The 13434-nt window shown below is 41.9% G+C and overlaps 1 protein-coding gene across 2 annotated transcripts; it reads left to right on the forward strand.

Annotated features, from left to right (window-relative positions):
- The first annotated feature begins 1785 nt into the window (after positions 1-1785).
- On the forward strand, positions 1786-12717 carry LOC111605914 (ataxin-1-like). Of its 2 annotated transcripts, XM_023325636.1 has the most exons (4): positions 1786-1829; positions 2052-2153; positions 8159-9281; positions 10944-12717. In XM_023325636.1, exons 3-4 carry the CDS (start codon positions 8289-8291, stop codon positions 11280-11282), a joined length of 1332 nt encoding a protein of 443 aa, XP_023181404.1. In that variant the 5' UTR covers positions 1786-1829; positions 2052-2153; positions 8159-8288; the 3' UTR covers positions 11283-12717. The 2 variants fall into 2 exon arrangements, with proteins under 2 accessions (XP_023181404.1, XP_023181405.1); XM_023325637.1 differs by lacking the exon at positions 1786-1829 and having other exon boundaries at positions 2008-2153; positions 10947-12717.
- Positions 12718-13434: the final 717 nt, after the last annotated feature.

The raw sequence follows: 13434 nt of genomic DNA on the forward strand, positions 1-13434 counted from the left end.
CAAATAGCGATTGTGAGTCAACGCAGGAGAGAGCAGCGACACGAATCAGTACGAAGATACACGACATGATGGTTACGAATATATTCCTTCTGAATTCCTAGAAGAAGCCATGTATTTATTGATAAATAAAACAAACTCCTTTTGTCTGGTATGAGAACAACAAACCTGTCCCTACCACAGCATGGGGGAAATAAAGAATCGCGAGTGAAACTCTCACTTTGGTCTGTGTGCCAAGCTGCAAAGGGAAACTGCAAGTACAAGCTGTTGTGCAGCAGTTGGGAAGTGGTGGGAGTGACTGGCGATTTCTATCAATAAAAACACATTGGTTATAAATGTCACCGGTTGCTGTGGTTCAGCCTAAATATGCTAATCGTGGCAAAGGCATGCAATGCAAGCTCTCACCATTGCCATGAAGCTCCATCAACCGTGTGTGTGCGTGTGTGTGTTCGTCAGTAGACAAGAACCAGAGAATTGAAGAAAAGAGGCACAGAAAGAGAGAGTGGGCAGAGGAAGCACAGTGTGAGTCAAAGTGAGAAATCCTCTTCACCACATAATAAATCGTGCGTGGGCTTTCTCATGACTGGGGGTTCACCTGCTGAGGCCCTGCAAAATCAATAGCTGAGACAGAGGCTGGCGGAGCAAAAGACATGTCCTCTTTCTTCTACGAGATAAAACAAACAGCGAGTTTCCTGCACCACCATGAAAAGGGCTTTCTTTCAGGGGTTTTTTTATCTGTAGCTTGTTGGAATCTTTGATGTCAACCTTTCAGTGATTTCAACAAAAGCAGTCTGAAGGACTTTCTCGTTTATTCACTCGTGAAACAATATTAATTCACAGAAGTTCCACCAATGAGAGAAAAACAGGAAGTGTTACAGCAGGAGAAACGATCGGCAGGTCAATGTCATCACACACCAAAGTCATTGGGTAGAGATTTTTTGGTTATTCGTAACACGCAGCGCAATCATGTTGCACCAACTCAATGCATTTAGGCATGAAGAAGTCTCTGTGCCTTAAACCGTGCTTCAGGACGGAGATGAAAGAAGTTTGGCTTTTTCAGGTTCAATATTCTGATAGTTTGGTCAGAATTTGGTGTAGCAACATGAAAGTATTGATACCATTATGTCAGACAGGTGGAGGTGGTGTAGTCAAGTCAAGTTTATTTGCATAACACATTTCAGCAACAAGGTGCTTTACATCATAAACTTGTGTGACAGTATGGACTGTATCTTCTTGGCACGATTTGGTCTGTTGTACCCACTGAGCACCATAGTCTAGCTGAGTGTTGTCACTGTCCGTTTCCATCACTTTCGGACTACAGTTTGCTCATTTTCTGACAAGATAATGAGTCATGTCACAAAGCTTACTCAGATCGTCTGGTTTCCTAAACGTGACAGCGAGTTCACGCTACTCCAAAAGCCTCACCAGACCTCCGTCCAGTAGAGCACCTTTGTTATGTAGTGAAAGTGGAGATTTGAATCATGAATGTGAAGAGATGCTATCTTGTGATTATTAGTAAAACAAATCTCAAAGAAATGTTTCCAACGGCCTGTTGCGTCTACGCCACGAAGATTCAAGAGAGTTCAATCGAACGAAAACGCTGTTTCTTTTTTTTTTCATGAATGTTGGTGTCCACCCCGGTCTGAAGCAACTTACTGAACCGGGCGCATCGCCAATGCCATCAGGCAATCATACGCCTACCATCAGCCAAGGAGTTGCACAACACTCTCATCTCTAATTATACACCCGACAACAGCACGGCGTGGAGCGTGCACAACGGCGAAGAACAGAAGGGTTGATTGCGAACGGAGGAGAGGTTCAAGAGCAACAGGGTGAGCAAGTTCAGACGGGAGAGACTGAGAGAGAAAGAGAGCACGAGATGGGGAATCTGTCTGAGAAAGGTTAACAGGACTGAGTGAGTGAGTAGAGTGGGAGTGCAAAAATGTAAAAGTGAGTAGGAGGGAAGAGAGAGAGAGAAAGAAAGAGAGAGGAGAGAAGGAGTGTCTGGTGAGCTCGTCTGGATGCCTGTGCTCATTCTGCTTTCTCACCTGCAGTGTGTGAGCATGACACAGGACACACAGGTGTGTGTGTGAAGGGATGACTGATGGACATGCAGCATGAAGACTAGAGGCACAGGTGTGTGGAAGAGGCAACATGTAAGTAAAACCAGTTGATTTTTTTTATGTATGCATGTAATTATGTTTATATACGCATCATCTTCTTGACTAAGACAATTGTGATGTGTTTGAAAAGATGCCTGAGTCAGTCTGACAGTCACAACCAGAGACTGAACTCCCTTATCTCCCTTCTTCATAGAAGGAACCATTAAACTGACCAAGAGCAATATTGCCACTACCGATATGCAAATAGTTTCATCCACAGTCCTGATTAGCTTCAGAACGATGGCAGCAAACACACAAAACACTGATGTGTTTACATGTCATTTCCCTTAGATAGGCAGGCTGTAGTGATCAGCGTCTCCTCTTATGGATGCAGAAGGCTGCAGAAGCCTGACATCACTGGCATGTTCGAGTCATGATGTGACCATACCTGTGCAGATCACACTGTGAGAGTGTGGAGCCCACACAGCAGTGCAATTTGAATGAATTTACATGCAAACTGCAGGCGTTCAGCTGACAAACACTTGTCACGGTGAGCGTGTCTATGCGAGACGGACTGCTCACACAGGGACGTGTCTGTGTGAGGACACAGTCTCATCACACACAAGTTTGTATTCCTACTCACATTAAGACTTTGTATAGACTTGCATTCATTTTAGTCACCGCACTTATGGCTAACACTGACATTGTTTTCTAACCCTGAGATTTCATTCACACCTTAATCTCTCCCCTAACCCTGAAGAATTGGATTCACCCTGTTAGGACCAAGCATTGGTCCCATCGGTAGTGGTGGACATTTATCATATCATTTATCATTTATTGTGATAAATTTTGATTTATTGTCACAAAAAATTCCAATTAATGATTAAAAATGCCTAAAGCTGTTCACATTGATTATTTTTCTATTTTTCTCCACTGTTTATCAATGTTAATATCAATAGATTTGGACATTTGTTTAAATGCAGTTACTGTGAACAGCTTAGTGATACAAATCACAGTTCTCTATGTGTCTGATGTTCTAATGAAGCGCATTACAGACGTTTTTCAAGAGTTGTATACGTGTTTGTGCGGTTATGACTGATGGCCATGCAGTCAAATCCGTAGTTACCTAGAAAAGGTGATATGTAGTTCTTACTGTCACGTTTGTCATTATCACAAGTATTAAAACGTGACAGTCCAGATCGCCCAACCCTACCCATCAGTCTTCAGAGGGTTAGTACATGTCCCAGAAATGCTCCTGAATAGGATAGGTAGACAAGTACACACACACATCACACACCCCATTCAGAACTCACACCAGAAACTTGCAGGGCTGTGATAAAAGTAGTCATACACCAAGAACGTTTTCCTATTTTGTGATGCCTCAACTACAAACTAAGGAAAATGTGTTTTATTGGGATAGTGGATGGGAGGGAATAATTCAGCCAATGCATTATCAAAACCCATTTGTCCTTGCAGTCATCGAGAGGCAAGGTACATCCTAGACAGATCGTCAGTCCATCATAGGGCAACATAGTCACACAGTGGGCAACCATGGGCGTACACTCACAGCTCAGGACGATTTAGAGAGACTAACTAACCTAACAGTCCTGTTTTTGGACTGTGGGATGAAGTTGGAGTACCCAGAGGGAACCCACACATGCACAGACAGAATATGCAAACTCCATGCAGAAAGACCCCTGGCTGGGATTCAAATGCATGACCTTCTTGCTGCAAGGCAACAAGTGCTACCAACTGAGGCACTGTGCAGCCCAGAAATAATACAAAATAATACAAGGTTTTCAATTGAAATTAAGTTTTTCAGTATTTTGTAAAAACCACCTTTCACTGGAATTACAGCTTCATGTCGGTATGAGGTTTCTACACAAGCTTTGCACTTCTAGAGACAGATATTTCACTACAAAAACAAAACTTTTGTAGTGAAATAATACATTTTTGGCCTAGTTTCTAGTGCAAATATATTACAACAATTGAACTGAGACAAAACTGACTCACACCAGTACTAGTCCCAGTGGCAGATTACTTCACGTGTGACGAGATGTAATAAGTAGAACCTATAACACAATTTTATAAGTTTGACTTATTGTGTTATAAGTAAAATAATCTATCAGTAGGACTGGTACTTTTTCATCAATATTAAGGAATCATTGACTTCTATTTCTTGCTGAAAGTTAGCTTTGCCTTATTTCACGCACACTAAGATATTGGCACTAAAAACTAGATGAAAGTGCTTGGTAAGGTTTTGTGTTTTTGGCAATGTTTGCCCACTTTTGTTTAGCAAAATAGCTACATTTTAGCCAGATTGGATGGAGAACATCTGTTGATGTCATTTTTCAAGTCCTGAGGCAAAATCTTAAGCATATTTATTGTTCTGGCTTCATGTTAGTTTGTTGTCCAGGTAGAAGGTAAACTCCCACCTCAGTCTAATTGTTCAGCAGCCTCAGAAGACCCAGGTTGTCTTCTGGGTTTACCAAATATGTAGCCTTGTCCATCACTGGTCCCATCAACTCGAACCAGCTGAAAAAGAAAAGTTAGAAACAACACAATGCATGTGGTAGTCCACTGTTAAACTTTACATTAGGCCTAAAAGCTTCTTGCAGAGCCCCTGGCTTGTATTGAGAATTTATAATTATTTTTTCTAGCAATGGGTCCTCGCCACTCGTCCATAAAAGCCAGATTTAGAGAGAGTATGACTGGTAGTTGCCATGCCAACGGATTCTCCCACCTGAGTGCTGGATCTCTGCAGCTCCTCCAGAGCTACCATGGGCTTTTTCTGTTACTTTTCTCATTGTTGCTGTACTTATTCTCCCTGCTGGTTAAGATGAACGGCCTAAAGAGAAAATTTGTCATGAAACTTGCTCTAATCTTATATTCGATTAGCTTATTTAATTGAGTCGGATTTCTTAAACATTTGCATTACTGCTGGGTTTGTAATTTTTTATTTTGCAATATTTTATCAAAATAGGTTTCTCTTGTAAAATGTGATCCTGGATCTCAATGTCTGCGTTTTCATTGGTCTTAAAATTGCACAAATTAGATTAACGAAATAAATTTGTTTAATTAGAAGCATGCAGATTTCGAAAAACAGGGTTTTCGACAAGGTTTTTTTAATAGTGTATTTTGGAGAACTGCAACAGAAATCCTTTTTTTCTTCATCACACGAGTCACATGATCAACAACCCGATGCTACTGCTGGCGGAAAAGACAAAGACAGGAAGCAATAAGAGGATGGTGGCGCAGCATGATTTTTTAAAAACTCATTGCGCAAACAAACTTATTCACAACTGATTTTAATTGTGCATCTTATTTAATGAAAACACCGCAATAGTGAAATTGTGTTTTTTGGACATTATCGGAATATCAACAAAGTTTTGCACACATTTGTAACCAACCTGTAGAAATAAAGGTCAAATAAATTCTTTATAAATACCTTAACATTTTAAAATGGTAGTGACACCCTTTCCATGAACAGAGCATTGTGAGATATTCAAAGGTAAAGATAACATTAGGTTGTTACCTAACTCTGCTTTAAATTTCTTCCAGACCTGAATGGTTTATTCTTTGGTCTTCATGATGCTGTTTGTTCCCTAATGTTCTCAGTCGAACCTCTGAAGTCTTCACAAAACAAATGCAAAAACAATTACACACCTTTCCGTGTCTTCTCTTCTTAAAAGCATACATCATCTTTCAGTCGCTTCATCACTGCGCACAACTTTACGTTGAAATCTCAATGACATGCTGCAGTTTTTGAAGTTTGACACCAGGGGTGTACAGGCTTGTGAAGCACTCTGCCAGTCCTGGTGGTGAACAAGGTCTTAATGAGACGAGGTTTGTGCATTGACAGGCTGTAAAAACAATAAAACGGCCAGTGCTGTTAGCCACGTTTATCTAAAAACACGACACACAGTCGTTGATTGCAACACACTGTGGTGTTTCTGGCCACAAGGTTCTTATATTTATCCCACCGAAGTGAGCTGACTCACTGTGCGAGCGCTTACGGTAGATGAAGAGGGATCTATGGGTGTTTCAGATGCAACCTGGGTTTGTGTGTTTACCACCATACGTTTATGGCGTCGTTTTTTTTTTTTTCTTCTTCTTTTCTATTGGAAAATGTTACTTTCGCAACCTCAAGGGGTGTGAAAAAATACATTCTAATCTGACCTCTAGCTTCACACCCACTACCCACATTTTTACTCTGCCTTGTTCTCTCCGCACTCTTTCCTTCATCAACCACACTGCGGAGCACTTTGTAACCATAGTAACTTCTCTTTTTTTTCTTCTTCTTTGCAAAGGAGTTGGTATATGTCCATCAAAAGAAAAAAAAAACTTTCAGAACAGCAAATTGTGGTTGGAAAGCTGTAATTTGGAGCTGATGGTGAAGTCATTGTTCGCACGTCAAGGGGATATTTACAGGCAGTGATCTAACTGCATGTTACTTTTTGTTGGGGAAAAAATGTTCTCTCACTCCTAACAAGACGGAGAAAAGAGAATCTCCTCTTTTATTTGCAAAGTTTGACATATCCGGAGATTATATAAAACTTAATGACAACAGGATGTGAGCAAGTGCCAATTTTAAGCTGCCAATATTTACTGAAGGTGGGGGGGAGCCAAAATAGAAAACCAGCATGGAGGAAATAATTACTCCCATATTTAAAAAGAATAATAAAGCAACTGGAACTTGTACAAACATGTTTCACCATTTGTTAATTTTTCTGAGATTTGCTGTGTTTTTCTGGAGGACTTTCTGACAAAGCATCCAGAATCATTTTATTTTATTTGCTCATAGTTCCAGATTGTTTTCTGTACAAAAGGAGATTGTGGCTAATTTAGTAAACCAGCTAACGAAACCCAGATCATCACCCTTTCAGTAGCATGCCTAACAGTTAGCATGAGGTATTTCTGGAGTTGTTGTTTCTCAACACCAGTAAACCTTTTCGATTTGTAATGACATGAGTCCACAAGTCTTTCGGTTCTTTCAGATGCAACTTTACAAATTCAGTCTGTGCTGCCGTGTTATCTTTCATTAAGATAAATTCTTTGCCTAGGAAATGCTTCCAAGGGATCCATAATTCTTATGTTTGTTTTTTTTACAAGAACCAACTTGAACTTTAAGTTTACTCACCGAGGCCTACAGAGCCTGAGACGTAGCTATGTGCGGATTTTTGCAATTTTCCTGAGTTTCTGCATGCTTTGTTGGGATGTCCCCAGCTGGCAAGATCAGCAGACACTTTCAAACTATTATCTTGTGATTTTTTCCCGCACTGTTCATACACTACAAATCTAAACTAGAACAATCACCATCCCTAGATGGTGCAAAGCTGGTAGAGACATACCTTTGAGGACTTGCAGCTACGATTGACTGATTTTTCCACTTTTCAGATTTTTCTATCTAAAGATTTTAAAACTCATGTAATCATGGCTTATCACATAAAACATTACAATACTTTGGATCATGGCTGCAACATAGAAAATGCATAAAGATTGAAGAAAACCGGGTGATTTCTCAAAGCGTTGTTGATGCCGTGTTTTTTTCCTACGTACTAATAATTCATTTTTAAAACCCTAAACGTGCTCTTGCACTTTCCTGTGCCTTCATGGGAGGGATTTAATTAATCCATCCATCCATTTTCTGTTCACCCTTTGTCCCTAATGGGGTCAGGAGGGTTGCTGGTGCCAATCTCCAGCTACGTTCCGGGCGAGAGGCGGGGTTCACCCTGTACAGGTCGCCAGTCTGTCGCAGGGCAACACAGAGACATACAACCATGCACACACACACACTCACACCTAGGGAGAATTTAGAGAGACCAATTAACCTGACAGTCATGTTTTTGGACTGTGGGAGGAAGTCGGAGTACCCAGAGAGAACCCACGCATGCACAGGGAGAACATGCAAACTCCATGCAGAAAGACCCCGGCCGGGAATCGAACCCAGGACCTTCTTGCTGCAAGGCAACAGTGTTACCAACTGCGCCACTGTGCAGCCTGGGTTTTAATTAAACTTGACTAAATGAAACTCATCAATATCTGTCTCCTTTGCCTAGATCAAGATGACCTCGAGTGTGTGACAGTTGCCAAGAGACTAATGGCGGGTTTGACACACGATCTCCGGACCAGCTCTATCTCAGCAGAAGGCTATGTATTCTTGGAGTGAATGACAGGCAAGGTGAGGCAATGAGCTTCACAACAAGCCCGGCTCTGGTCCCACACAGGGACAGCCTCCCGTTTAAGAAGAGAGACCAAAGAGTGAGCTCCCCTCAGCAGCAGCAGCTGCTGCAATGCGACGCCACAAACTTCAAGGCACCCTATCCGTACAAGAGCCACACCGACTTAAAGACGAACCACATGGGTCTGTTTCGGCCTGTGCCGAGGCGGGTCACGGCCCTGTACCAACCCTGGATGCAGGTACAACCCCCTCCCAGGCCCAAACAGCACATCCCGTCCGCCTTCAGAGAGCACCACGGCTGGGCAGAGTGGAGAGACTTCAGTCCTCTGCCTCCCAGATGGGACTTTTCCCATCAGTACCAACTGCAGAACCATTTATCCGGAGCACGGGCTCTCCACTCTGGATATCCAAACTATGTCTCTAGACTCAGCGCGGGGTCTCTGATGTCCGAGGGCATCCAGAGGGGGAGCGGAGGCTGGGAGAGGCTCAAAGTGTTAAAAGACAAAACCTATGGCTCTCACAAAGGTCCCTATGCCAGGAGAGGAGAAAGAAGAACTGATGATTTGCACAGAGCTGAAAGAGGAGGCGCTTACCTACCTCACTCCACGCATGAGGACAACACTTTGAAGCACAGTTCATTGTTCAACTCTACAAAAATTACATCTGGACAATCCCTCATGAGAGTTTCCCCCAACAGCCTAAACGGCACAAGCACTCCCATGAAAGAAAACAAGCAGAGGTCTCCTGTGGTGCCCCTGTCCACTCCCACCGGCCCTAACCGCTTCCCCTGGCTGCTGCCCCACTTCGTCGCCGGGTCCCTGATTGAGCTCAGAGATGGCCGGCTGAGGAGGGTGGAGAACCTGCAAACCGAGGACTTCCTGCTCGGCTCTCTGGCCTGCCCGGACCTGCGCCTGAGCTGCTGCACGGTGCAGAGCATCTCCCCTTCAGCCGCCTCCTCCGTCTCCCGCCTCCTCATCCTGCTTCACGAGCAGCAGTCCCAGGTGAGGGGAAATCACTCAGTGGCTATTATTATTATGCACCGTGGCCGGCGGCCCCCGCACAAATAGCTGTTAATAGTCCTTTTATACGGCGCGTCAAGCCTCTTTCACTTCATCGCAGTTGCAAGATGAATCATTTGAAATATCGCAAGTTCTTTTACGCTTTTGAAAATGAGCCAACAAAAGAAACAGATTGACACTTTCAAATATAAATGTAGATTTTAGTAACCAAACCCCGCTAGCATCTCCTATAATATCCACCTACATTCAACACTGACTGCAAATTGAAACTACAGCTGCTGCTTGGAAAAAACAAGTCAAACAAGAACAGATGTCATTGTTAAATACAACCAAAATTACAAGTGGTTTCTCCAAATTGAACACAAAAATTACACTTTTAATTACGAGCGGTCGCCGCTTGTAAAGTTAGACGGGAAATACATAATTAACAGCAATAGTTTGGTCCTACGTTTTCAGATAACACGCTGGACGTGTCGAGAGTGAAAGAATCGAAGATTTAAGGAATGAAGAAAATATTACCCGAGCGACAACTAAAGCGGTTCAGTCTCGCCAGCAGCAGGAAAATATTTAAAGTTCTCAAAACCCAGCTTTTGTTTTAACAGTCCACTTCCGCTTATCGGCAGGTTAATTAAAACATTAGCTAAATATTTAGCTGGCAACCTAAACATTTAGCAAGCTAGATATTTTTGGTTTGAGCTCAATATTTAGTTTGTAAGACCAAACTACACATTTAGATTAAACATTATATGTTTAGTTTAGATTAAGTTAAATTAAGTTTTTAGTTTGGAAAATAAATAGTTTGTAAGCTCAACTATGATATTTATAAATGCATGAAAATGAATGACACACATTACCTACTGTGAATAGTGGTTTCATAAAATGTATATATATATTTTGTTTTAAGTGTTGCTTCTGCTTAAAATGAGTATTTTATAATGATGCTATTTATATATCTTTTCATTTTGAGTCTTTAAAATACCATAATATGCACTTAGCTACTTTTTTGTGTGTCTAATTATGTCATTTTAAAATGATAAGTCAGACTTTCTGATCAATTACTCCATACTTTAGTAGCTTTTTTTCACAGTACCTTTTCACTCTCACTTGAGTAATTTCTAATTTTTACTTTTACTTGAGTAAAAATAGAACAAAGTGGTGCTACTATTAGAATATTTTGGTGCTTGGGGGTTCCTCTTTCTGCCACCAGGTGGCGTAAGTACTGTTCCTTTAACTTCAAACATGAACTGTGCTTCCCAAGTATCATTCTGGTGTCAGGTCCATTTTTGTGTTTCCTTTTCCCTGCAGTGAAATGTGACTGTCACCAGTCCAGATATTTGAGGTGTCTCAGTCTGAGACCACAGCTGGTTTGTGATTGTGTATTTTTATAAGGATTTCTACTTAAAGTAGGATTTCTTGTTGAATTTATATGATATTTAAGTAAATTTAGATAAAATATTTAAACTGTTTTAGTTAAATGTATTTATTGCTACATGAACCAAATTTGCTGTTTGGGTTAAATCATTGTAGCTGCGTCTGTAACATCATAGCAGGTAAGTTTAGTGCTCTAACAGAGCAACATTGCACACATTATTGTGTAACTGGCTTGTGTGTGTGTGTGTGTGTGCGTGTACGTCCTCCCTTCAGGAGCTGGTGGATGTGTACGTGGAGTACCCTTTCTTTGTGCGCGGGCAGGGCTGGTCGTCCTGCAGCCCCCAGAAGACAGCCCGTCTTTGCGGCCTGCAGTGCCGTCAGCTCAGTGTGGGAGACGTCTGCTTGGCCCTCACGCCCGTCTCCGCTCCCGAGCCGCTGCCATCAGACTCCCCACGGCCAAAAACTGCCCCCAAAGAACCCGAGGACAGTCTTGATTCCCCAGAGGCAAACGCTGCGCTGTGCAGCCAGGTTCTACCTGAACCGAAGGAGCTCTCAGGGGAGCAGAGAACGGGGACAAAGGCGTCCCGCAGGAGGCACTGTTCGGCCCCGTGAAATTCAACCACTAGGGACGCGGTTTTCAAATGATATATTGTGCCTTGCAAAAGCATTCACACCTTTTGAACCTTTTTACACTTTGTCACATTAAAACCACAAACTTAAGAATAATTTCCTAGTGACTGACCAATACAAAGTAGCACAAAACTGAAAGTGGAAAGAAAACAGCAGGCGATTTCCATTATTGTCAGAGGTGGGTTACATTTACATGAGTAACTTTTTTAGGGAAAAAAATGTATAGGAGTAGTTTTAGCTGACTGTACTTTTTACTGTTACAAGTAATATGAACTATTGCTACTTTTTCTTTTTTAGATTTATTTTCCATTTAAAGAAACTGACTTCAGAGATAAAGATTTTTAGATTTCTGCTACGTCTGAGCTAACGGTTATACTAATCTGAGCATAATTACTCAGTTTTGTCTTACTGCTTAAATTAAATCCTCCTTTTACTGTGTCCCCCAGCAAAATTCCTCTGGAGCCAGGTCTGGTGCACCAACACTGGTTCCAGCCCAGGGGCCCACATCCTTGTAAATCTGGCCCCAGTGGTAACACTTGGAAATTTCTGATCGTAGACGGTCTGGCTGAGCTTTAGCTGTTCTCACAAGAATAATTATCCAGAATTTGCACAGATGATAGAGACATGGCCCAAAAAAATTTCAGCTGTAATTGTAGCAAAAACTACAACTACAATTTGTTTTATTTCTAAAACAAAAACAGAACATGGAAACCATCAGCATTTCTTTTTGGTCCACCACACAAACTCCTAAAAAAAAAAAGGCACTTGTGGTTGTAGCGTGACAAAAATCGGAAAAATTTCAGGGGTGGGAACGGTCTTGTAAGGCACTGTTGATCTGGGATTTCTTTGGATTTGTGCTGTGATCAGCGTCTTGTCTTTCTACCTCCTGGATCATGCTTCTGTGCTTGACTTGTCATCTTTATTGGCTTTTAAGTAGTCTCAGCTAAAGAGGACAGCTACGGTGAGCTCACCTCTCAGGGTTAAAGGTCATGTAATATGTCGTTAAGTGATAACGGAGAACCAAAGCATGAACTGATGTTGCCTTGGTGAGTTGCACTGTTCCGACTTAAACTCCTTTTCTTGCAATTCTGACGATATCTGCTCCTTTGTGGGATTTATGCCTCTCAGGTCTTTCACTGCATCTAAAGTTCAACTCTCTACTGCCAAATAACATGTGAACCGACTGATTCTGAACTGCAACACTTGTAAAGCTTCGTTCTACCTCTCTCTTCAATGTAGGATCTGTGTTTCTGACTTGTGTGGGCTGTGACGTGACACGACGGAAGCACCAAGCAGAGATACTTGATTTTTTTTTCTGGTTCTTTCAAGTTGAAATTGTGTAAAAAACCCAAAAAAAACAACACCACACAAATAATTTTTAATGGGATGAAATTAAAGAGTGAATCACGTGACTTCATCTGTAAGCATTTGCACCCACTTGTTATCTCTCTTTGTTTTCATTTTGTAGCTGACAACAACTGGATGAAGAAAGCGTTTATGATCTAATACAGATAAAATGGAAAAATGCAACAGCGACGAGTTTAGCGAACAAATTCCATTTGAGTTAGGAGTAGGACGAAATATCATGTGATCAGTTTTTATTCACATGCATAAATAGGGCTGGATTCCCGTCAAAAATAAAAATACTGACGAGCAGGTGTAGTTTTTGACCCGGACAAAAACTACAACTTCACACCAAACGCATCTGACGCTTCAAGTTTGACGTGTGTGCACTTTGAATGCAGACATTTTGCTCTACACCTAGCGTTAGCCGTGTCAAACGTGTCAAAATCCCTCAAGCCGTTGTTTTCCGTTGCCGGCCTATTTGTGGCACACATTGGACGCTCTTTACGCGCCAAACGGTTCAAATCGCGCCATGCTAGAAGCCTAAAACGCTCCATGACGTGGCCTCGACGTGCCTCCACATAGACTTTGAATGTTAGCCAGACAAGCCTGGCGCTCAAAACACGTTTGATGTGAACGCACCAGAAGAATATAAATATTATTAAATCACGTTTTCAGCTGCGACCAGATCCACATTTTTCGTTGCGTGCAACTATGCTAACTAAGTGTAAGCGCTATTAGAAAATATGGCTGCGCATGAACCTAAACAGCAATGTTGAAGTTGAGGCCT

This window comes from Xiphophorus maculatus, chromosome 20 (genome assembly GCF_002775205.1).
Source record: "Xiphophorus maculatus strain JP 163 A chromosome 20, X_maculatus-5.0-male, whole genome shotgun sequence".
NCBI classification, from domain to species: Eukaryota; Metazoa; Chordata; class Actinopteri; order Cyprinodontiformes; family Poeciliidae; genus Xiphophorus; species Xiphophorus maculatus.

Excerpts from the sequence above, each read along its gene's own strand:
- LOC111605914 (XM_023325636.1), top strand. The coding sequence starts at position 8,289 with ATGAGCTTCACAACAAGCCCGGCTCTGGTCCCACACAGGGACAGCCTC. Across the intron at positions 9,282-10,943 it reads TTCACGAGCAGCAGTCCCAG|GAGCTGGTGGATGTGTACGT; the intron begins GTGAGGGGAAAT and ends TCCTCCCTTCAG.